This window comes from Polypterus senegalus, chromosome 5 (assembly GCF_016835505.1).
Source record: "Polypterus senegalus isolate Bchr_013 chromosome 5, ASM1683550v1, whole genome shotgun sequence".
In the NCBI taxonomy this organism is placed as follows: Eukaryota; Metazoa; Chordata; class Cladistia; order Polypteriformes; family Polypteridae; genus Polypterus; species Polypterus senegalus.
Window position 1 is genome coordinate 144895574 of NC_053158.1, and position 26978 is coordinate 144922551.

The 26978-nt window shown below is 38.1% G+C and overlaps 1 protein-coding gene across 1 annotated transcript; it reads right to left on the reverse strand.

The window, feature by feature from the left end:
- Positions 1-4556: 4556 nt before the first annotated feature.
- On the reverse strand, positions 4557-14579 carry LOC120529553 (tubulin beta chain-like). Its single transcript, XM_039753447.1, has 4 exons — positions 14523-14579; positions 12646-12754; positions 9760-9870; positions 4557-5617 (listed from the first exon to the last, which is right to left on the reverse strand). The coding sequence occupies exons 1-4, from the start codon at positions 14577-14579 to the stop codon at positions 4557-4559; spliced, it is 1338 nt and encodes a 445-aa protein (XP_039609381.1).
- Between the last annotated feature and the right edge of the window lie 12399 nt (positions 14580-26978).

The following is a 26978-nucleotide window of genomic DNA, read 5'->3' on the forward strand; positions in this document are numbered from 1 at the left end:
ATTCTTCCTATTTATATTGATTTGCATATTCAAAGAGGCGTAATTCTGGGGGGAGACGGGACAAGACAGCAGGCATGTGCACGTGCGTTACTTTTCACTCCGACCGGGATTTATGTAGCGGAAGTTGGCGAACGCACAGATTCCTGCATCTGGAATTTTCTGTGCGTAAGCACATTTCAGCTTTTGTGCTTAAGTCATGTTATAGTGCGAATTCTACGCACAACGTTTTGCATGAGGGGCCCAGGTCATCATATTGTTAACTACCTTTTTAATTTTTTTTTTTTCTGAGAATTATACCCTTTTGAAGGATGAGGATAATAGACTAAGCACTTTTGTTAGAGTATGTCAGTGAACCTTAGATATTGACTATATTGACTAGGCTGTCAGTTTGGTGATATCTGGCTGAGACATAAAATAATTTTTATTATGTGTTGCTTAAACTGTGTTTTTTTGGGATTACTCAAGACCTTAGGAACTATATATGCTTTCCACTTCAGGGTTTGTTGAGTCAGCTTTTTTATAATTATTTAAAAGTGAGATGATGAACATTCAAATTTAAAATCAACAATACCATCCGCCTCAAGGTTGTGCGTGTTGTGGCTTCACAAATGCTTTGCTGCATACCTCGGTTGTAACGAGTGGTTATTTCAGTCAAAGTTGCTCTTCTATCAGCTTGAATCAGTCGGCCCATTCTCCTCTGACCTCTAGCATCAACAAGGCATTTTCGCCCACTGGACTGCTGCATACTGGATGTTTTTCCCTTTTCACACCATTCTTTGTAAACCCTAGAAATGGTTGTGCGTGAAAGCCCCAGCAACTGAGCAGATTGTGAAATACTCAGACCGCCCGTCCGGCACCAACAACCATGCCACGCTCAAAATTGCTTAAATCAACTTTCTTTCCCATTCTGACATTCAGTTTGGAGTTCAGGAGATTGTCTTGACCAGGACCACACCCCTAAATGCATTGAAGCAACTGCCATGTGATTGGTTGATTAGATAATTGCATTAATGGGAAATTGAACAGGTGTTCCTAATAATCCTTTAGGTGAGTGTATGTATATATATATATATATATATATATATATATATATATATATATATATATATATATATATATATATATATATATATATATATATATACACAGGATACTGGCTTAGACAGGATACTTGTGTATTAGCCTTTTCAAGCACACACCCAGAGTGTACCAGTCAGCAGTAAACTTAAACTACACAGCTTTTGACTGGAACGAAACCCAACAAGACACAGAGAGAAGTTGTAAACACCACACAGGCAGCAATAACACCATGATTTTAACTAAAAATTAACTTTTTTTTTTTAAGGTCATGTAGGGGTGTCCCTTTAGAGCTAATTTAGCTTATGAAAGGACCAGACTTACAGTTCAGAAGATTACCTTTCCTTGGAGATACCCTGAGATTTGTGTTTAATACATTCAGTACATGACTGATAATTTTGCAAAGGTTTGCATGCTTTGTGTTTTAGAGAAAATGACTGATCAGAATTACAGTGCATCCGGAAAGTATTCACAGCACATCACTTTTTCCACATGTTGTTATGTTACAGCCTTATTCCAAAATAGATTAAATTCATTTTTTTCCTTAGAATTGTGAAAAAGGTTTATTTGAGATTTTTGCAAATTTATTAAAAATAAAAAAAATGAGAAAGCACATGTACATAAGTATTCACAGCCTTTGCCATGAAACTCAAAATTGAGCTCAGGTGCATCCTGTTTCCCTGGATCATCCTTGAGATGTTTCTGCAGCTTAATTGGAGTCCACCTGTGGTAAATTCAGTTGATTGAACATGATTTGGAAAGGCACAGACCTGTCTATATAAGGTCCCACAGTTGACAGTTCGTGTCAGAGCACAAACCAAGCATGAAGTCAAATGAATTGTCTGTAAACCTCTGAGACAGGATTGTCTCGAGGCACAAATCTGGGGAAGGTTACAGAAAGATTTCTGCTGCTTTGAAGGTCCCAATGAGCACAGTGGCCTCCATCATCCATAAGTGGAAGAAGTTTGAAACCACCAGGACTCTTCTTAGAGCTGGCCGGCCATCTAAACTGAGCGATCAGGGGAGAAGAGCCTTAGTCAGGAAGATGACCAAGAACCCAATGGTCACTCTGTCAGAGCTCCAGAGGTCCTCTGTGGAGAAAGGAGAACCTTCCAGAAAGACAACCATCTCTGCAGTAATGCACCAGTCAGGCCTGTATGGTAAAGTGTTCAGACGGAAGCCACTCCTTAGTAAAAGGCACATGGCAGCCCGCCTGGAGTTTGCCAAAAGAGTTGACATCAGACCAGAGACAAAGATTGAACTGTTTGGTGTGAATGCCAGGCGTCACGTTTGGAGCAAACCAGGCACCGCTCATCACCAGGCCAATACCATCCCTACAAGTGAAAAATGGTGGTGGCAGCATCATGCTGTGGAGATGTTTTGGGAGACCAGTCAGGATAAAGGGAAAGATGACTGCAGCAATGTACAGAGACATCCTGGATGAAAACCTGCTCCAGAGGGCTCTTGACCTCAGACTGGAGCGACGGTTCATCTTTAAGCAGGACAACGACCCTAAGCACACAGCCAAGATATCAAAGGAGTGGCTTCAGGATAACTCTGTGAATGTCCTTGAGTGGCCCAGCCAGAGCCCAGACTTGAATCCGATTGAACATCTCTGGAGAGATCTTAAAATGGCTGTGCACTGACGCTTCCCATCCAGCCTGATGGAGCTTGAGAGGTGCTGCAAAGAGGAATGGGCGAAACTGTCCAAGGATAGGTGGATCGACAGAGTATTGAGCAAAGGCTGTGAATACTTATGCACATGTGATTTCTCAGTTTTTTTATTTTTAATAAATTTGCAAAAATCTCAAGTAAACTTTTTTCACATTGTCATTATTGGGTGTTGTGTGTAGAATTCTGAGGAAAAAAATCAATTTAATCCATTTTGGAATAAGGCTGTAACATAACAAAATGTGGAAAAAGTGATGCGTTGTGAATACTTTCCGGATGCACATCCTCATTATTTAATCAGTGTGTTTACATGCAAATTATTTTCTAAATACTTAACTTGTGTTAAGGTTGTTTACATTCTTCCACCTGTGATATATATATTTTTTATTTTAACATATTGCATCATTTTTTCAAACTTTTGAAAATTGTCGAGAGAGAAGATAAATACAAGGTCAGGATTGTCTTTTCAATTATGAATAATATCCTGTCTCTCCAAACTATTTCTCTACTCATCTCCTTTGAGTAGCTTTAAAAATCTGCTTGTGTCAGTGGCTCCATTATTTAAAATATGCTACTTGTGCTTTAACCACCCCAGAGCACTTAGTGATTCTGGTGGAAGTGCACAGAAACAGTTGTTAAGGAAAAAGGGAATGATGGATACATTTTCAATGAAGCCTCAATATGAAAATGTGTGCATCTTTCAGTGAGTTATTCAAAATAATAATTAGTAAAGTAATTTAAAATAATTCAATAATAAAGTGTGTGATATGAGAAACATTCTTTGACATGATTGATATGATTGTTCAGTGTACAGTAAATTAATCATTTTGATCTTTATCAAATACAATGAAAACAAATGTGAATTTCTTGGATAGTAAGTCATACTTTTGACTAAAGTAATCTGAAAATACTGTATGTGTGCACATCACTATCTTGTGACTTTATATATACGGTCATATGCTTAATTATTTACTTTCAATAACAAAGATAACAGTGGTATGTCTTTTATTTCCTAGGAACATCTGAGTACTGGGGTGTTTTCAGATCAAAGATTTTTAGTGAAGCCGTATTTAGTTGTATGAAATTAAATCAAATGTGAAAAACTGGCTGTGCAAAAATGTGGGTCCCCTTGTAATTTTGCTGATTTGAATGCATGTAACTGCTCAATACTGATTATTTGCAACACCAAATTGATTGGAGTAGCTCGTTAAGCCTTGAACTTCATAGAGAGGTGTGTCCAATCATGAGAAAAGGTATTTAAGGTGGTCAATTGCAAGTTGTGCTTCCCTTTGATTCTCCTCTGAAGAGTGACAGCATGGGATCCTCAAATCAACTCTCAAAAGATCTGAAAACAAAGATATTGGTGAGGATTGGCTTCTAATTAAGAAACTGGGTCGGAACAAAAACCTTCATCCACTGCAGTTCTCCAGGATTGGAGTTGGCTACCTCTGGTGTAATATATTTATTATTGCTTATAAGTAAATGTTGTGATTTTTATTTTGGCTTAGAACAGTGATATGCAACCTGTCTCATCTCAATTTGGCATATTTAGAAGGAAGGATTCAACGAGAATGTGTTTTTAGAAATTAGGGTTAGGGTTGCAACCAAATTCGCTGTTATACAGTATGTGCAAAACATTTATATCTGTGAAGACGCTGACTGTATCTTTCAACACATCTTAGTTCTATGGTATTCACAACAACCATAGGCACAGATTATGCCTGCTTTGCCTAAATAGACTGGGTGAATTGGAAGTTCTAGTTAATTATTTTAATATTGATTGTGGCAGACTGTCATTAATCACATACCTACATTTCATCTTCTCCCTCATCCTCCTCAAATTCACACTGATCATCTACAGTTGCATCCTGATATTGCTGATACTCAGAGACCAAGTCATTCATGTTGCTTTCAGCCTCCGTGAATTCCATTTCATCCATACCTTCACCAGTATACCAGTGTAAGAAGGCTTTCCTGCGGAACATAGCTGTGAACTGGTCAGATATTCTCTTAAAAAGCTCCTGGATTGCAGTGCTATTGCCAATGAAGGTAGCAGACATTTTGAGGCCTCGTGGTGGGATGTCACAGACAGCTGTTTTCACATTATTGGGAATCCATTCTACAAAATAACTGCTATTTTTGTTCTGGACATTGAGCATCTGTTCATCAACTTCTTTCATAGACATTCTGCCCCTGAAAATTGCAGCCACAGTCAGGTATCTTCCATGCCGCGGATCGCATGCTGCCATCATGTTTTTTGCATCAAACATTTGCTGAGTAAGCTCTGACACGGTTAAGGCATGATACTGTTGATTTCCCTGGCTAGTCAGTGGTGCAAAAGCTGGCATAAAGAAATGAAGTCGTGGGAAAGGCACCATATTAACTGCTAGTTTGCGTAAATCTGCGTTTAGTTGACCAGGAAAGCGAAGACAGGTGGTGACACCACTCATGGTAGCTGATACCAGGTGATTGAGGTCTCCATAAGTAGGAGTGGCCAACTTGAGAGTACGAAAGCAAATATCGTATAAAGCCTCATTATCGATGCAGTAGGTCTCATCAGTGTTCTCCACCAGCTGATGCACAGAGAGTGTTGCATTGTAAGGTTCAACCACAGTGTCTGAAACCTTAGGAGATGGCATGACACTGAAAGAATTCATTATGCGGTCAGGATATTCTTCTCGAATTTTGCTGATTAGCAGAGTGCCCATACCAGAACCAGTCCCTCCGCCAAGGGAGTGGGTGAGCTGGAATCCCTGCAGACAGTCACAGCTCTCTGCCTCTTTTCTCACCACATCAATGACAGAGTCCACTAACTCCGAACCTTCCGTATAATGACCCTTTGCCCAGTTATTGCCAGCACCACTCTGACCTAAAGTAGAAAACATTGTATTTTTAGTTTCTACATATGGTATAGCCTATAGGTAGCATTTCATTCACTACAGTCTTTTAATTACCTGATGCATGGAATGTGCCAATTCATATTCTCCTTTTGAGAGAGAAGCTTTTAGAGAGGTTTTCTCTAATCTTTCATTTACATACTATTATTAAATAATTTTTATTTTTCTCTGGACAGCCTACATTGACAAAAGCTGGGTTTTATTAATCTAACTGCTGCCTCACTTGAATCTGGCTTGACTGATTTTCCATGAATATCATAATAGATGAAAGGAGTGGCCCTGTATGAGTGGGTATGAGTGTATGTGGAAGCTTCCCTCTCAGTTAGTTTAGTGTCCATACCCAGGGTTGTTTCCTGCATCGTACCTGATGTTAATGAGGTAGCCTGTATCCCCCAAAGTGAAGTGGATTAAGTGCGCTCATCTTTGGACAGATGGAACACTTTTGGCAGTGATTTTACCGTATAATTGTTTTACCCCCTACTTTTTCTGTATAAGACTTTGGGATTTTGATGTATTCTGGCACAATAGCATCATACAACTCTTGTAGATTTTTTGGTCATACTTTCACACGTAGATTTTTTGGTCATACTTTCACACCGCAACACTCCTTTGCTATCGCATTGAAAAAAAGTGTCTTTTAGAGTGAGATCTCGGCACTGTACAGGCCATCGAAGAAGACTGAATTGACAACTTTCATGTTCATGGAACTATTTTTACGTGATGTATGCTTTTTTGACATGCTGCTTTATGCTGCAGGAATTATCCTTTTTAAAAAGTGTAAACTGTGCCAGTAAAGAGTTGATGGTAAGCAATAGTGCTTACAGTAGGTACACTTTGGCATTTAAGTGATACTCAATTACTATGAAAAGTCCTAATGTGGGAAAAGTTTGACACATTATTATTCTACCCACCACCATTCTTTACCATTGACCATATTTTCATGCTGTTTATGCCAAATCCTAACCAACTATGTGCATTCTGTAGCAGAAGTTGAGATTTGTTAGACCAGTTGATATTTATTTATTTTTTTTCTTTCACTTGTCCAGTTCTGGAGTACATGTTACCAATGTGGGTGGCGATTTCCCTTCTTAGCTGGCAAAGGTTCTACTGCTTTATCCCATGTGCATCAAAGTCTGGCATATTGTGTGTATTCACTGTTGTAAAGAGCTGTTATTTAAAATTGTTTGGCCTTTCTGTAATCTTGAAAAATTGTGGATGTCCTCCTCTTATAGATAATGTATTTTTCATACAGAACTATGCACTAGATGTTTTTCCTTTATTATAATTTTCTTTTTAAATGGTAAGGGATTTTGAAGTGTGAAAATCCCAGAAGGGCAGCTCTTTCTGAGATGTTGGGACTACCATGTTATACAGTATGTTTGGTTGATCAGCAGCTAAACTTCAACATGTTTAAAGACAAATGCTTGGTTGTTTTGGAGGATCAGACTATACTGTATGTATATGTATGTAAGTATGTATGTATAATATACAGTATGTATATTAGAACTGGGAATCAATTAAAAAATGAACTAATCACATACTTGGATGGAATTAATCATGATTAATTGCATCTAAGATTAAAACATGCAATCATAAAATAAATACATAAATCATGAAGTAATCATGCACTGAATCACAAAATTTATATAGAATTGATAAAGGAATTTAAAAAATGTAAAACTTAAACAATGACTTGAAACCTGACCTTTTAACAGTACTTGAGCAAGTACAACCTGAAATTGAATGCCTTCTTAAAAGGCAAGTTGAAAAGAAGACAAGAAGAAAATGAGAGAAATGTATTAATTCTCAAATTGGTATGGCATATGAGACACAGACATCCATCCATCCATTTTCCAACCCGCTATATCCTAACTACAGGGTAACAGGGGGTCTGCTGGAGCCAATCCCAGCCAACACAGGGCACAAGGCAGGAAATAAACCCTGGGCAGGGTGCCAGCACCACCGCAGGAGACACAGACATGTCAAAGTAAAATTACATGATTGAAATGACTGTAAACTTGGAATGCACGACCAGTTGAAATAACTGAAATAAGCATCTCTTAAATGGGCATATATTAAAACTTGTGTTAAAACTCTGCAAGTGCAATCCTTAATTGTTCATCACTATCAACAACGTTATATTCTTAACAAGTGTTTTCAACTGCTGCACAATAGGAGCTACACAGGTGTGCCATATAGGACCGCCTGCAGAAGCGGGCAAAAGGATGAAGCAGCTGGGGAAGTGCATCCAAAGTGCTCGACAAGTGCTGCGTCTGCGAACGCCAACCTCCATGCTGCACTTTCTATTCTTAGTATCGTGGTGTGCGTTGAGATTTTTTGGGTTGCAAAAAGTGTGCCATCACAGAAAAACTGTTGGAGAACCTACATCTTTGCTCCTGGCACGCTGAAAAAAAATCTCGCTTAAAAACTGATACCGTGCATTACTTGGGTGGTTATGTTGAATTCTTTGCATAAATTAGCAACAATAATGCAAACTGGAAGAATGGGTAGGTATAATCATTACACTTATATTTCACAGACTTTTGTCATTGTATTAGGGCAGTCACCACTGCAAGCTACCTGGCAGATCGGAGATTTAAATACAGAAACTTATTTTTGTTGCAGTGCCACTCAAAAAAAACATTTTGCATGTATGTGATATGACACTGATTCAATCTTCTAACAGAAACATGACATGAAAAAAAAAGACTAATATTTTACCTTTGCTACTTTTCTTTAATATTGCTCCAGGACTGCCATAAACTTCACTTCCTTCCACTCCCTTGCATCTATGTTGATACGTATAAATCAAGGGAATGAATCCCAGAACCATGTACTGGCAATGTGATGTGAAACATGTAATTTGAAACTTTTAAATAATTTTTTTTCTCAGAATTTTTAAAGGTAATATATAAATTTGGTACTAGGTATCTATGTCATTCTTGAGGTTCACGCTTAACTTTTTTGACTTATTCTTTCATAAAGTAAAAAAAAAAACATAAAAATGCCACCCTAACCAAAGCACTGCCTAATGCGATCACATTGTTGCCAGTCCAGGATACTACAGTATTTTTAAGTGTGTTAAACAGGCCACATTAATCACAAAAATCAGTGTGTAATCTTTCCCAGATCTAATATATATGTTAATATACAATATATAAGTTAGTATATAATAAGTTATAATATATATATATATGTTATACATGTTACACAGTTTACTGTCAAATAATGCAAAGAGTATGTGCCACATGTTTCGCCTTTATTTGGGCTCATCAGGCATCCACACTCCATTGCACTCCTTGCGGCGATCGAACCTCGGATGCCAAAGACGAAGCCTCTTTATGCTGAGTCACGGTGTGTGGTTTGTTTATTTGACAGCCTGCAGATCAGAGTAATTACATTCATAGCATCCGTAGTCTGAGTCTCGACTATGTAACATTCAATGATCTGCTCCTCGCAACTGAGAGGGCCGGTGGCGGATGTTTGCCGACTGGCAGACCAACCATATGCGTTACCTGGAAGGTAACCACCCATACAATCAGATTGAGACTCAGACTACAGATGTTATGAATATGTATATACATATAAGTTCTATTTACCGTATATACTCATGTATAAGTCGGGTCTTGAAACCTGAAAAATCGATCATAAAATTAGACCCGACTTATACGCCTGTTCAAAAATGCGACACTTAACTTTTTTTTTTTTTACATCTTCTTGCCTCCTCCAATCTCGCAGCAGTTTTTCAAAGGCATCAAACTTTGTTGCAGCAGTGCAGTTACCAATTTCTTTTGCCACTTCAACAATGTTTAATTTAAAACCAGTTTCATATTTTCTTCTGATCAAATGCTCATAGATAAGGGATGCTCTTACGATAAACGTGTATGAGGTTGTGAGATACAAAAAACACAAATCAGTGCAAAGGTTGCTTCGGAATAGTTTGGGTATTACTGTGTGGTCATGTAGGCATAATACAGAGAAAAAAAAGGCAGTGTGCTCCGTGGTTACTCTCTCTCAGGTGGGCGTTAGCATATCATAATCTCTCAACATTATAAAATACCAGAAATTATATGGTAAAATCAAGAACTTATCTGCAAGTATATACGGTACTTACCAAATACAAAGTTATCGGGACGGAAAAGCTGCCCAAAAGGTCCAGACCTGACTGAATCCATTGTTCCTGGTTCCAAGTCCACAAGAATGGCACGGGGCACATATTTGTTATCTGCAAATGGAATATGTTAAGTAAACCATTCAGATATACTAAAGGAGTTTAATATTTTTAACCCTAAACAAAAAGTTTAGACTGCCTAAGCTAAGCACCATCTCAAAACACTATAAATAGAGAAATTACAATAAACAGCTGAAGATGAAGATTTGTATATACATTTAATCCAATTAATTGTATACTGATGCACTTTTAAATACTTGTAAAGGTATTTAGTGCAAATTAGCTATTTAATTAAAGACCAGCTACTACATTGAAATTTTGTATTTCATGATGTTCTTATTACAAAGCTCTAAATATAAAAATTAATTTAGAGCGCAGTTGTCTTATGTCAAGAAAAAAATCTTTTAAGAAGAGAAAAAAAAGTTTCTTGTATTAAATCACTGTTTTCTTCAAGTTCCAACTTTACAGAGCTGAAAAACAATTTTTCTTATAATTGGCATCCATCGTTGCATGATTAAGGGATTGTTTTTCAAGATGTGAATTCAAGGACGGCTGTGGAAATGAAGACCAGACGACATGACAACAAGAACTAAAATAATACAAATACAATTAGGAAAAGGGTACTAAATACTATCTATGTTTTTGAAAGTTTCAGTGGCTGATGTTGGCTAAATTATCTGGAAGAGGAATCCACTTCAAACCACCGAGATGCTACCTATAAAAGGTAAAAGAGGTCTGTGTGGCACAGATGCAACACTGTTCACATCTTAAAAAACACCATACCTACAGTGAAGTATGGTTGTGGTAACATTGTGCTGTGGGGCTACTTTTCAGCAGGGAATGGAAATCTAATTAAAACAGAAGGATGGATAAATGGCGGGAAATACAGTCAGGAGAACCTGTTTTAGTCTGCTACGAAATTTTAACTTGGGAGAAGTACATTTTTCACTAAGAAACTAGTCCCAAACATAAGGCTGGAGACAAAAACATGCCTGTCCGACAATAGCCAAGTTGAAGCTCTGATCTTGACCCAAATGAGAATTTGTGGCACTGTTTGGAAACTTCAGTACATAAGCATCATCTGAACAATCTTAAGCCTTCCCACCAAACTTCGATCCTTGGGGGTTGTGGGCTGACTTAAGATCAGAGCGAGGGCTTGAAACGCCATTTGATAACAAATTGGTATAGCCAGTTATATTTAATCAACACAATCATTTCCCACTTTAAATTTACAGAGAAGTTTGAACGAGAGCAAAGCTGGAAGCTGTACTGCTGTTTTCTCCAAAGTTATTTACTGCAGTTTGGGATTTTATTACCGAAGTAAAAAAATATATATATAGTATACAAAGCAGATTTCCAGTACTCACAATAGTTATGTACTAAATATATATATAATAAGTTTAAGGAAAATAAAGTTTGGTAATACATAATATGTAATTTTACCTTTCCACTTTCTCACTCAAATAAAGCTAGGTAAATTGGAGAGTTAATTATAAATCTACTATATAAATAAACACAGTTCATCAGAGCAATCTAATTGGTCAGTACAGCATTGGTAACGTGATCGAAAGTTAGACACATGAGGAGGAGGAGGAGGAAAGGCATAGATGGCACACTGAGAGAGTTGCCTTCAAAGATGTGAAGTATAATAGTGGACAGGAGCAAGAAACTCACCTGTAATATAATGACAGAATCTGAGAGGCAGAGTTTACGGGAACACACACAAGAGAGGGAGTGCTGGTATAGAGAGGTTCAGACACACGTGGATACAGAGGAAAAGGACACATAGGGCAAGAGATAGCAAATACTTTAAAATTATTCTGTTACCTGTCTTTGACAGGTAGTGAGCTCAGAGTTAAATAAAATGGCTGGGATTCCATTTTTGTCTAGGCTCTGTCTGTGCAGAATTTACTTGTTCTCTCTGTTTATTTGGGTTTTCCTCAGACGCTTCAGTTTTCCACCACATCCAAAATGGCCTGCGTGTGAATTGACCTGCATGACTGTGTGATTGTCTGTGTCATTTTCCTCAGTGATGCACTATTTAGGGTGAGTTGCTGCCTGATAATAATAACAGTTGTGTCAATGTAATGTAGAAACTATTAAATGTATTTTTTATACATAAATATATACTCAATTAAAATGATTTACATCCCAACTTTATAGATATTATGTAAATGTGTTGCTTCTTCTGATAAAGCATTATATACATTATTGAAATGGAATAAGCACAAGCAGAAAATGAATGGATGGATTTAATATGGAAGTAGATTGCTTCTAAATTTGGACCTTCTGCATCAAAAAGAAAAAAAAAAATCTAAAATTATTGCCAAAAAGTATATCATTCATTGGCATTCACGTCAATGTTAAAAGAGTCACATTTTTTATTTATTTATTGTTTTTTATTTTCCGTTTATTTATTTATTTTTTTGTCAATTGAAGTTCCTATATTTTCTAAACCTGTTTTCTCCACTAAATGGTCTGTAAAGGATGAGACTTATTGTTGGGGATGTTGGGCAAAATCTAAAAGTCATTCACTGTGACTTATACAGGATTGGTTTAATGAGTGACGTTACCCTGAAATGCTTTAGGATTTACGATTATGAGAAGACACAAAAACATATTCTGTCTTGGGGAGAACATTTAATCTCGGCTCAGATACTGACCTGCTTTGAACTGATCCCAAGTCCCAGAATTCTGAGGTGCCAACTCTAAATACTCTGCCACACTTTCCAGTACAAAGCTAAACAAAATTTTAAATCACCTCATCCCAAATGCAAAATTTGGACTGTTCCACTATTTGTGATATAACACCTGTAGTGTTTTACTTACCGGCAACATCATTATAGTAGACGCTGATCCTTTCCAGCTGCAGGTCACAATCCCCATTGTAGCTGCCAGTGGGGTCTATACCATGCTCATCACTGATCACTTCCCAAAACTACAAATAAATGAAAAAAAAAATGTCAGCCAAGTTGTAAAGTTATATTTTTAAATTGGTAAAACTGTTGATACCCCCCATAATATGAGGGCGATGATGAGCAACAGTGGAGCTAGCTTCAGATGTAACCACAATTTCTTCAAATTCTTTATTTTTTTGATGTTGTTAAGAAGAAGACGGTCTCATATTTGCTTCTCCCAAAAATAATCTATGCTCTGATTTAATTTTGAACCAAGAGATCCCATGAAATTCATCTAATAGATTTTTACTGTATATGATTAGCATAGATAAGTTTGAATCTGTCATAAAGTGTACCATGATACCGGCAAAATGAAACGTACTCTTGTTCTGTTTATGAAAATGGTTTCCCAGCATTGTGATAACAATTTTAAAAAATGTGATAATAGACAGCCCAGTGTTATTTTTGTATTTTTAATATGAAAAAATCCACATTTACATTGTTCACATGACTAGAGGCTTCTTTGCTAGAATAAGTTCATTTGATCCAAGCAGATATATTGGGTTTGTATAGCAGTTCATATAAATATTTTACTATGTCCAAAGGTAGAGGGCTATCTGAAACGTTTGATAATGAACAATTTATGAAGTTTTAAAAATAGATGTTAACCTCAAACAAATAGAGTTTTATCTTGTGAAATCATAAAGGAGAACACATTCCCTGTTTTATCTAAAACGTTTTCTAGGATTTTAACATCATTATTCAGTACTAAGGTTGGCCTGCAGGATCACACTCTTATTTATTTAAAAGAGAAAGGGGAGAGTCTGGTGTAAAGCTTTTGATTAAGTATTATCTTCCACCAATAACGGCATACTGCACTATAACATGCAGTGAATACACTTGACTTGAGCATTCATAGTTTTCATCCCCTTTCTCTGCATGTTTAGCATTCATTTGCTCAGAGGTTGAAGAGCTTGCTGCTTCTTGAGTAGCTCTTCCTTTCTCCACCCTAACGACGTTCTTTTCGTGTTAAAACTAATTAAATCAGTGTTTGTGTTACAATTACTTAGTATGTTTGCCTTAATTTTTCATTTAAGCTGGCACCTAAGTCTTCAATCTGCCTCAAGAATGATTTAAGATATGAAAAGGTAGGGGGGAAGTGACGTCAAAGGTGGTAGGGATGAGAACGATGCCCATACGCATGCACCGCACGACCACCCTGCTGGCCTCTGCTAAGAGTTGATTCTACAATAAAAATAAAAAGAGGAATAACCTTGGAGGTCAATCATCACCCCAAAAGCGGATAGTAGACATCATGTAATATACTGTATGTGTACCAAATTTCAGGTTAGTAGTTCAAATGGTTTGTGAGCTACAGGTGATTTAAAATCCTGGACAGACAAACGGACAGCCACGGTAGCGTATTATATAAGCTTTACTAAACATAGAAAGCATTAACTAAGCTAACTTAACTGACAACTTTTTACAGATTTCTGCCAGATAGCTGTCTGTACTTTCCTTTCTGCTTTGTAAAGAATTATCTCATAGTAAATGATCTCATAAAGAATTTTTGTTCATACAGCTGCCTAAACTTTGTTGGAATGGTGTGTTACGTGTTGATAATTATTTAATACATCTTAATTTTAGACATTAATGACTAGAATGTTGTGCCAGTTGTATTGACTGAACTATGTTTTACTTATTGTAGTGTGATAGGGGCTGGAGAAGGTCAAAAAACATTTAACAATAGTCTGATTTAGAAGCTAGTGATATGCAGATTGATGTTTTTGTTTTTTTATGCAAACCAACCTTTGCTCCAATCTGGTTTCCACATTGACCAGCCTGGATGTGAACAATTTCACGCATGATTGTGGGCCCAGGTAAATTTTCCTCTGCTTGCTAACCACAGTAGATTTGTTGTGCACTGGTTAGGATGCTGGCTATTGGGGCCTCAATGCCGAGATTCTCCTTTCTTCATACGAGTCACACTGCAGCAACAGTTGATCACAAAGGTTCACCTGGTCTGCTGGTGCTTACAAATGTAGTTGGTCAGGGGATTGCTTCATTGGAGAATTTCAAGCAGATACAAAATAAAAAAGATAAATGATGCCAACACAAATCTGAGTATATTGCAAAAACTGGTGTCTTCACAAAATGATTGCTGTAATAAACTATTATAGTTTAGGCAGTAAATTAGATATCAATAATAGAGATCATAAGTTATTCTGGAGATGATCTTCTACACATCATTACAATGTATTAGAATTCTCTTCTCCTTAACTGGAGGACTTAAACAACAACAACTCATTCCCAAACCCGTCAGCCCACCACAAATTAATTAATTCATTAATTTATTCTAATCCTTCCTTCTCTGCTAGAGTGCTTTGACCAACCAGAGCCTTCCATGGTCATAGTTGCACAGTCACACACGTACCCACTCTCAATCAGTTTAGACTCTGCACTCGATTTGACGTCCACATTTATATGATAGGTAAGAAAGTTGATGTACCTAGAAAAAACTACATGCCAACAGACATAGAATGCACAGACCCCACACAGGCAGTCAGAGGACTGAGATGTGACCCCTACTCAATGGAGCTAAGAGGTAACAGAAACGACCTCTATGCTGTACTTCACAACATTTTAGAGCATAGAATCTGTCACTCCTGTACTCAACTATCATTGCCTTTTGCCTGTTTCTGAAGACTCTAATATTGAACTAACATTTAACCACAAACTGAGAATTCAGTTCCTCTATAAAATTACTAAATTAAACTGGACAAAAGAGTAAATAAACTACAACCAACAGTGTAGTATAAAGAGGGTCTTGCACTACCACCCTGATAATCTTTTACACACCAATCATATTCTACCCCCTGTTAAAGATGATGAATTTGACCTGACAGGTTCATTTTTGGTATAATAAGAGACACACATAAAATTACCTGATAGAAAAAAGGAACAAACAATTTAAGTAGAACAACATCCCTTAAACCTGGGAAGCCTTCTCCTCATATTATGCATTTCCTATAAGAGTCTTTTACTTTTCCAACTGTCTCTTTCATATAAGAGCTAAACTATATTTCTCCATTGAGAAGGATTCAATGAAGTTAGTAGAGAAAAACTGTGTCTCTTTAATAATCTGTCCATTTATAACTGAACACACAGCATTAATATTCTGGTCATGGGGTGTTGAAGCTGGTCTCAGTTGTAGCCACAAGGCTCGAGCCAACCCTGAACAGGATGCTACTTGGGTTCACTGATATGAAGTTATTGTTAATGCTGTGCTTCTAAACCATAGATTAAACACAAAACAAGCATACTGACACCCAGGGAAGGATCTACCACCAGGGCATTCTGGGTGCACACCCAGAGAGCCTGTGATGGCAAGTGCCTTTTTACCGAATAACCAGATACCCAAAACCCCTCTTCCGATGAAACAATCAAGTCTCCTACCTAAATCACAAGTGAGAAACGCTTTGTTACATTAAAAGACCCAATGTCCATACTCTACATTTTAAAAAGTGTGATCAGCTCTCTGTGAAGGAGCTACGTTAAGTCACCCAGGGGCCTATGTCTCCTGAAACCTCATGATTGAGCTCTGTGCATATTTGATTTTGGAAGAGATATGCAAGGGAAAGACTGCATTCATTAAATCATGTTATGGATTATAAATTAAAAGCTCCATAACTAGTAACACTAACTGATTTATTGATATCCCAGTTGTTGATTGCTGACAAAGCAACATGGTGATGACACCATGGTTAGTGCTGCTGCTTCACAGCTCTTGGTCACCATCCCTGTGAAGCTCGCCTGTTCTCCTACTCTCTGTATGGGTCATGGTTCTTAGTTAGATGGGGGCTCTAAATGGGCCCTACTGGGATGACTTGATTTGGGTCCAATGTTGCCTGGACAGGCCCCAGTCACACCATGACTAAAAATTTGAACAACTTCAGAAAATGGATAAATGATCTTTATCCAGGATTTAGAAGCATGACAATAAACAATCATTTTTTCCTACTATAGTTAAAATAAAAATCAAGATTATAAAACTGTGGTCAATGTTGGTTTTCTAGGTGGAAGGTTTATGAAAGGGAAAGCGAAACTGACTTAGCCTGGTTTAACATTACATGGTTACAGACTTTGGCAGAATGGATGGAATTCGGAGCCAAATCATGTTCATACCCACATGTATATGGGGCTTGTTTAGAATCAGTAGTCTTCCCAACACACACTTCTTTGGGAAGTGGGAGGAAAAAACTTAAAATTGCCAACAAATGGGAAGCATGAACACTGCACATAGGCAGCACTCGAGGATATGATTTAAATCACGAGCCAACAGCGATAATCTTTGTGCCACATATCTGTAATTCAAATGCCGAGAATTTTAACATAATGTTACATTTTTAAACCTGCTTAATCCAGTTTGTGGGCAACTAAAGCTATTCCGGTGGCATCTTGATAATCATGCTACTGTATGTGTTTTAAACATAACATTTTAAAATGAAACCAGTTTGTCATGGGTGAAACAAAGCCTATCCTAAAAGAATCTCGATACTTTTACTATTCTAGATATTTTAGTGGCATTATTATCAATACAAAAGTAATAAGCTTGCCAATATAGTATCACCAGGCACAACTCATCATCCTCATAATATAATTGATACTCTGAGGTAGTATTTCTGCTATTTTAGGCTTTAATGAGATTGCTCTTGGGTAGCCATATCAAACCTCATGTATTTGTTCATCATTATTAAAGCCACAGTTAATCAATGGTGATTAAGCTAACCATTTATTAAAAGTATTGAGCTCAGCAGTACATCTAAAGAAACCACCACAAAAGGATTACCCACTAAACAAATTTTAATTTTAAAGAATGAATACTTAATCCAAGAGCTCATGCTCTGGCAGAGATGCCCATGATATATCATTATTTTCTTAGAACACCATTTTTGCATTATTATTTCCCAAAGTGGGCAGCACAGTGGTGCAGTGGGTAGCCACTGCTGCCTCACAGTTAGGAGAACCGGGTTTTCTTCCCGGGTCCTCCCTGCGTGGAGTTTGCTTGTTCTCCCTGTGTCTGCGTGGGTTTCCTCTGGGTACTCTGGTTTCCTCCCACAGTCCAAAGACATGCAGGTTAGGTGCATTGGTGATTCTACATTGTCCCTAGTGTGTGCTTGGTGTGTGTGTGTGTGCGTGTGTGCGTGTGTGTGCGTGTGTGTGCGCCCTGCCCAGAGTTTGTTTCCTGCCTTGTGTCCTGTGTTGGCTGGGATTGGCTCCAGCAGACCCCCGTGACCCTGCAGTTAGGATATAGCGGGTTGGATAATGGATGGATGGATTTCCCAAAGTCCTTATTGACATTTTTGTCATTACTATAAGGCAGTGTTGCAGTAATGTATGTGCCTTACACCTCCAGATCACGAGTCCAATGCATGTGGAGTTTTGACATTCTCTCCTTGTGTCTGTTTGTCATATTTTAAAGAAACAAGCCCTGTGGTGGGCTGTTGCCCTGTCCTGCGTAGATTTCTAATTTAAGCAGATTCAGGTTTCTTTTCTCAGTAATGGGGAAAGTAGATTTGTAAAACTGATGCATACTTTATATATACACACATTCATTATCAAAGTAAAAAGTATAAAACCATGCATTATTTACAAATGTGAAACAGGAGAAAAATACTCTTGAAAGAAGAGAGTGCTGAATAAAAACAAGAGTAAAAAAACACAACCCACCCCTTTCACATACTGTATGCACAAACTGATGGAAGCTGCACTCCGATAGTCTTTTCAACTTTTGGAAGCTACCATGTGTGACTTTCTAATGGGGAGACAATTACTGGGAACAGTGAACTTCACTACAGTTTAATTCAGATACTGGATAATGCAACAGTGTGAAAATGCTGTGTGACCAGTTGAACTGTTTCTTTACCTCCCCCATCATATGTTATCAGTGGTAGAGTTTCGGTTTCATTCATCTTGAAGAAAGGTGTGGATGGCACAATGGAGTGAATCTCTGCATGAAATGACAGGTCAACCTCCATACCCGTTCGCAGTGAGTTCACAGTGACAGCTTCCAAGTGCAAATCCTGCACTTGGAATCATTTCCAGACCTTTTTCTTGCTTAACAGTTAATGACATAATGAGGGAGCTGCTCCCACCTGGCTATGGAACAGCTTGTCACTCAAATGTCCATGTACTTTTAAACTCCTGACATTTATTTATAAAATGTCTGTCTTTTCTATACAGCTCATATAATGTTTTTTTGTTAAACCACTTGAATTAAAGCTGAAAGTCTAAATTTCAATCACATCTTGATTGCTTTGTTTAAAATCCATTGTGGAGGTGTACAAAATTGTGTCACTGTCCAAATACTTATAGACCTGACTGTAAGCGGAGTATTTTAATCTTATGGTCTGTGTATTAATAAACTGAATTTTATTTGTTTCACTTTTCATTTAGCAAGGCTTGAGTTTCACAGCAGGAGGAAGGATAGTAGTGTTGTGATATATAGAGAGTACAAAGAGGTTCTTTCTTACATGTCTAACCATGCCATCATATCACCAGACTCTTTAAGAAAAATGTATTACATACAAAACTTCATTTTAATGAATAGAAAATGCAAACACTGAAATCTTTCTGAGAAAAATTCCGTATGATGTAAGTTGCAGCAATTGACTGTTAGTACATTATAGCTGTAAATTTATGCCATCGTTTTGAGTCTTTAATATGCAAAAATAAATTAATAAATAAATATAGACTAATGAAAATGTGCAATTCTATGCTCTAAGTCGACTTCAGACCCACTTCAGGCTTAACTTTCCAGTTTGGTGTCACATATCCCCTTTCATGTTCACCAACTACTTCAAGGTATATTTAACAACAGATTTTATCAAATGTACTTTAAGCAAAAATTGAATTTGTTCTGTGTTTATCCAGTGTGACCAAACCATAATTTCTGGTCTTGATAACCTCCAGGATTGTTTAGCCATACCCAGCGATTTCACTGCAATCAGGAAATAGAGACGCAGGAAGAATATGGTCTCCCAATTGCTTGGGCCTATTTTTTCCCATTTCAGGGTCGCTGTGAGCTGGAGCATTGCTTTTGTACTTTTATTTCTTGTACGTATATAAACGTCTACGCGTGGAAGTGTGTGTGTCTGTCCAGCCCGGGAGTGAGAGGTGGAGTTGGTCTAATGGCTCCACCTCCAAGGATACACAAGCGAGGCCAGCACGTCGGCAAAACGAAACCTCCTAGGACAGAGTCACCTGCTTATCTGCTATTACAGAAGTGATGCGAGCACGTCGACAAAATGAAACCTCCAAAGAAAGACAAAGTCACTTAGCTACTAATACACAAGAGATGCGAGCATGTCTGCAAAATGAAACCTCCAAAGAAGAGTCACTCGCGTAGCAGCTATTACAGAAGCAAGGCAAGCACATCGGCAAAACGAAACCTCCGAAGAAAGACAAAGTCGCTCAGCCGCTAATACACAAGCAATGCGAGCACATCGCCAAAATGTATCCTCCTAGTAGAGAGATGCCCAGAGTAGTCTCTGTCGATCACCTGACATCTCTACATTTCATTATTTTTTTCCTGACAATTTCAATAGTTTCTAGGACCCCATGCTTTTTACAGCACAGGCTTACACAGCTAGTATTACATAAGTGATTATACTTAAAATATGTTAGACATCGCAAACTCTATATGACTCCTGCATCTCTGACATAAGGTTTAAAGGTTTATCCCTTTAAAAGAAACCTTTTTAATTGTGTTAATGATGCCCAGTTCCACATTCTAACTAGCAGAGTGTACTGCTTTGATGCTGAGTACATCAAAATGGTAGACGTGGGAGATAAATACAAAGTAGTAATGGCCTGTGTTATTGCTGTTTGGCATTTTACATTTTTTTTATTTGTTTGTTATACATTTTTATGTGAAAATGTAGTTACAATTAGGTTAAGCTTATAAAATCCTTAACAAAGTATTAAATTAGGCATCCACATGTGTATTTTTAATCTCCTTCTCACGGTAGAATTGTAATATAAAAAGTTTAATTTAATAGAAAATGAGTTTTGAGAGTTGTTGAAAACATCTGAGATCAATAAAGCCTTAAAAATCTTTTAAGTATTGAGGTTTGTTCATTCATAAATATCTCTCTCCTTTTGCATATATATTTTTCCTATTTCTTGTGCGATATAGTAAGGGGTTATTGTAGGTTGTTGTCCATATGTACATTGCGCCAGCCTGGATAAAGATAAACATGCGGTTAAGTTGCTTAGAAATTCAAGTTAAGGTGACATATTCCTGTGCAAAACATAAATCCATCACCATCCTACCCACAATATGTTGCCATTGTTTTGCCTTCCTTGCAACTTTGAATTTGATAATCTGATTCTGTTATTGAATCAAGGAATAGAATATAATAAAAACGACTATTGAGTTTAACTTGCTGACTATCATAGATGGGCCCTTGAACAGACTTCTTGGTCCCTGGCCCAGGAGCCCATCATGAAACGGAAAGCAACCGAGTCTCGGAAGCTCAACAACGTTGTGGTAGTAAGGATTCTGGGCCACCTGACTGGTCAGTTTTTGGGGACGACAGAAGTCTCTGTAAGGTAGGACAACTGATTTATTAATTATTATTCTATAAATCTTAGTTGTGTTTTCTACCGTAGTTCGACCTGTTTGCCTATATTGGTTGGCCAAGTCAGAATACTAAACTGCATTAATCCTGATGGCTGTAACATTACTGTTTGTAGCTCTACAGAATCGGTCAGGTACACTTCATTGCAGGCCGTATTGCTGGATGTTTAGAGTGTATCTTCTTGTGTGCGTCATCAACTATAACGCTGTACGTCAGCAAAATGCAGTGCAGCACAATGTGGTTTTAGCAAGAACAATCTCAGTTCAGGGAGTTAAACCTTTTTAGTCTTAAGCAGAGAAGACTGGGGGACCAAATCCACGTCTTCAAATTTTCAAATACATCGATAAAGTAGATCCTGCTGAATTTTGTCACAGAGGCGAGAATGCCAGTGACACTTAAAGTGCATTTAAGACTGAAGCTGAGAAGCATTTCCTTACCCAAAGTGTTGTGGGAATCTGGAACAAACTACCAAGGAGTGGAAGCAGAAACCTTGACACCATTAAGAAATATCTGAATGAGATATTTAGACAGCTTAGCTCTTATCTAAGGAAATGAGCCTAGTGGACTGAATGGTCTCCTCTCCTTTGTCAAATTTCTAATGTTCTAAGTAAACTAGGGCCTGTGATTTTTGTGATCTCTTGTGGAGATAGAAGGTAGACAAAGTATGATTATGTTATTTTTCAGTTCATGTTATGATAGGGTCTGTTATTGCTGGATTTAACTGTATTTGTGTTTTCATATTATTTATTTATTATTATTATTATTGTTGAATACATAGCATGTAATAGGCTGTTGTTTTTTCCCCAACTGTCGTCTCTTTATGTAAAGAATACTAAGCCCATTACAAATTATTGTTGTATAAATTATGTAGTTCTTGCTATCCTCAGCACTTTTACCACTTAAAGTTTTTTGATTTCGTTTGATGTCATATAAATAAAAGTTAACATCGTCATCTAGTTAAACAGCACACTTTTATTCCAGGGGTTGGTAGGTTGGTTCTAGGGGGGGACAGTGTTCGAGGGAGGGGGCCTGATGCCTTGTTAGGCTGAGGGGCCTGTGGACTTAGGATCTCTCTCTTTGGGTAGCATGATTGAGCAGCATCAAGTGCTTCTCCCACACAGCTCCAGGAGCCTGAGTTAGATTCCTTTGGCGTCTGATTTATTCTTCATATAAACACATGATTTCACTTCATTTTCTTACAAGCCCTGAAGGTGTATAACTCTAAAATACCATGGTGTCAGTGAGCCTATCTGTCTGTGTGTGTGAAGGTGGCCTATAGTCGGTTAGTTTATACCTGATGTGTCATTCCAACATGATACGCTCCTGCAAGCTGTTATTGATATGAGAAGACAAAACAAAATAAAAGGATAGCAAATTGGATAAAAATGTATTTGATCTAGATTAGTTTTCTTCCTTTAGAAATCTTTTCTATAAAACTCATGTTTGATATCTGATTTTATGTTGTGTAATTGTAAAATGAATTTGGAAAAATCAAATAGCAGAGGGAAAAATTAAGAAAATTAACGGGACTGTCAAAACAATAAATACATCTTCTTATTTACTATATTGGTTTGAATTGCAATCTCATATATTTAAGTGATATGTTTGTTGAAAATTATTAATAAAAAAATGATGCATTCATTTACTGAACCTTCTCATCTTCTTGTGTTCCTATTACTTGCCCAGAGAGTTTGGACACGTCATTGTTGTCATTGTTTACATACCCCCTCGAGGGAACATGGAGATAGCGAGTGACGTCATCCATTCCGCAGTTGCTAAGTTACAAACGCAGCACCCTGAGGAGCTTGTGCTAATCTCTGGAGATTTTAACCATGTGACGCTGGACAAAACATTACCTGCCTTCTTCCAGTATTGTGGACTGTAACACCCGGGGAAATAGGATTATTGACCTACTGTATGCAAACATTAAAGACGCTGTGGTGGATTGCCGGCATTTTACTCCAGCCCTCACCCCCAGGCCGCCAGGAGGTGCTCTCCCGACAGCATGATCATACCCCAAGTTCCAGCAGGGCATCATGGACTATGTAGTGTTTGTACACAGCCCTGCTGGATAACTTGGGGGCCACCAGGTGTCGCTGTAGGAGGGCTCGTAGGCTCTTATATGCCGTATGACCCGGGAGTGCGTCACGGTCACGTGACAGGAAGAAACGACGTGCTCCCGGGTTGAAGAAAAGGACTATTTACCCTAAAGGAATAAGGATGTGTGGACTGTTGGGCAGAAACAACTCCGGGTCAGGGAGTATAAAAGGACCATGGGAACTCCCAGAGAATGAGCTGAGCTGGGTGGTAGGAGGGCAACGCGTCTGGGAGCTGGAGGATTGGATTATTGATTGTTTATTGTGTATTATTGGTTATTTATAAGTAGTGTGGAGTGGAGGGTGCTTAGTGCACGTAATTATTATAATAAAAAGAATTATTGTGGCACTTTTACCAGGTGTTTGGCGTGGTACCTGAGGGTTCAAGGGAGCACTACTGCCCCCTACTGCGACAACGCATACAGCGCCACCCTGCTGCCTGCGCTTGGGAAAGCAAATCATAACCTGGTTCTGCTTCAGCCTCACTACAAACCAAGAGTGAGGGAGCTACCTACAACCACACACTCATTCAGGAAGTGGTCCCCTGAGGCAGAGCAAGCTCTGAGAGACTGCTTTGGAACCACTGCCTGGGATATCCTGCAGAGGTCACATAGTGAGAACATTGAAGAGGCAGTTGACTGCACTACTGATTACATCAACTTCTGTATGGACATGGTAGTTCCAGTAAGAACAGTACGCTGCTATGCTAACAACAAGCCATGGATTACAAGTGACATCAAGGGCCTTTTGAACCAGAAGAAAAGGGCTTTTAAAGGTGGTGATCAGCATGAGCTCAAGCATGTGCAGAAGGAACTCCAAGTCCAACTAAGGGTGGCAAAAGAGCAATACAGGAGAACGCTGGAGCAGAAGTTGCAGAATAACAGCATGTAGGAAGTATGGGATGGGATGAAGATCATCACTGGCTGCAGCTCGAAGCGGGGTGCCACCATGAACAACTTCTTTAACAGGTTTGACCACCCTAACCCACTCTCACCTCGGAGTACTGCATCCTTCAACTATCCTTCTGCTGATACCAGCATAGGTGAGACATCCCCACCTACAATTACAGCAGCGCAGAGAGCTGAGGAGACTTTTTGCCAGCAAAGCAGCGGGTTCAGATAGAGTATCGCCACAACTGCTGAAGGCCTGTGCGTTGGAGCTGGGGAGTCCTCTACAGCACATCTTCAACCTGAGCCTGGAACAGGGGAGAGTCCCGATGCTTTGGAAAACATCTTGTACTAGCAGAATACCCGCGCTTCGCAGCGGAGAAGTAGTGTGTTAAAGAAGGTACGAAAAAGAAAAGGAAAAATTTGAAAAACAACGTAACTTGATTGTTAATGTAATTGTTTTGTCATTGATATGAGTGTTGTTCTCATATCTATCTATCTATCTATCTATCTATCTATCTATCTATCTATCTATCTATCTATCTATCTATATATATATATATATATATATATATATGTTGTTTTCATATCTATCTATATATATATCTCTATCTATCTATCTATCTCTATATATATATATATACCCGCGCTTGGCAGCGGAGAAGTAGTGTGTTAAAGAAGGAAAGAGAAAGAAAAGGAAACATTTTGAAAATAACGTAACATGATTGTCAATGTAATTGTTTTGTCACTGTTATGAGTGTCGCTGTGATATATATATATATATATAGCAAAATACCCGTGCTTCGCAGCGATGTCATGTGTTAAAGAAGTTATGAAAAAGAAAAGGAAACATTTTAAAAATAATGTAACATGATTGTCAAAGTAATTGTTTTGTGTATTTGGCGGCAGCGTCACAAAGTTTTTTTCGTCTAGCTGCATCAGAAAATGTACCATAACGTCTGACATGCCTCCTTTTTAGTGTTTTCTCACAGCTTGGATTGCTGCTGTCATATATATATACACACACACACACACACACACACACACACACACACACACACACACATACATACATATATATACACATACATATCTTCATATCTACATATCTATATACATATCTATATATATATATATATATATATATATATATATATATATATATATATATATATATACATACCTATCTAGGTGTATAGCTTTGGTCACTGAGTGCAAGGGAAAAATAATAAAATATAGTCTATAAGTTATTAAACAGTAAAACATTAACGTTTTAAGAAGTACAGGTACATTGAGCACTACTGGAGTGGTTTCAGGTAAACTACATTTTAAAGACTGTGTAACACAACAGGTAAGTAACTAACAGCAGCTAAAATGTATATGGATCATCTCTCGGTAGTTGATCCCTTTTGAAAGGCGCTACACGACGGCTGTGGTATAGAAATTACATTTTCTATGTGAACGCTCAAATTTGTGCCTGTGGTAATGTGCCTTACCGGCATTTAAAGAAAATTAGTTTTGTGTCCTCTGCAGTGTTAAGAGAGAAAGGCTTTGGTTTGGGATAAAAGGAAAAAGGTGTAAAGAAAGGAAAGTTGCCTTTTTCTTTTATATAGTATAGAGAGATGTGTTCGCTGACGTTATGATCGCCTTGTGTAGACTGGTGAGACGTCCCGCCATTAATCGGCTGTGATGGCACTGTCAGTCCTCCACTCGTGTGCGTGTTTTCATAATCCGAGGTGAGGACCTCATAATCGTATACGTGCAAAAGAAAGTGTGAATCGCCTTAATATTATTTTGCCGTGGTGTAGAAAAGGGGTCCCGTGTTTGCACTTGTCTGGGCTATAGCGCAGGGGAGGATGAAAAAATTAAAAGTGCTCACTTTGACTTAAGGCAGAAGCGCAGTCAGCGTCTCAAAGGCCGGCACAGCTATGCGCGCGCTGGCTGCTCGACTTTGCTGGGCAGGAGACCACAGTATTTGCAGACACGTTCATGATATCAAAAGTCTCAGCGCTCTTTGGAGGTCATTCATATATATATATATAGCAAAATCCCCGCGTCTCGCAGCGGAGAAGTAGTGTGTTAAAGAAGTAATGAAAAAGAAAAGGAAACATTTTAATAATAACGTAACATGATTGACATTGTCATGAGTGTTGCTGTCATATATATGCCTGCCTAAATAAGTCACCCTCGCTTTGCTCTTACTTTATTTACCGCTCATTTAATCATGGCTATTGGCGGAAAAATTATAAAATGGAAGGAGGATGGCTTTACCAAAACAATTATTGATGGCGAATCGATTATTCATAAAGCTTGAATTGGTGATGTTTTTCTGTGTTAACCTCATATTTTTTCAGACTTCTTCTCAAACTAAGGTGGTGCGAGGATAAAATGAATCGGGATGAGCTGATCAATGTAATCGTGTACAGTACCAGGAAATCATGCATTGACAAAAGCTCCCTTTGCTTGTAATGCAAAGTGTGATTAAATGCATTATTTTTAACGTTATGGAGCACATGCATCGAAGCTTCTCAGCTGTGCTTGTGCTAAGAAAAGGAAAGATTTTAAAAATAACGTAACACGATTGTCAATGTGACCTTTTGTAAGTAGTGTCTGGAGGATTCAGTGTGGAGAAACTCTATA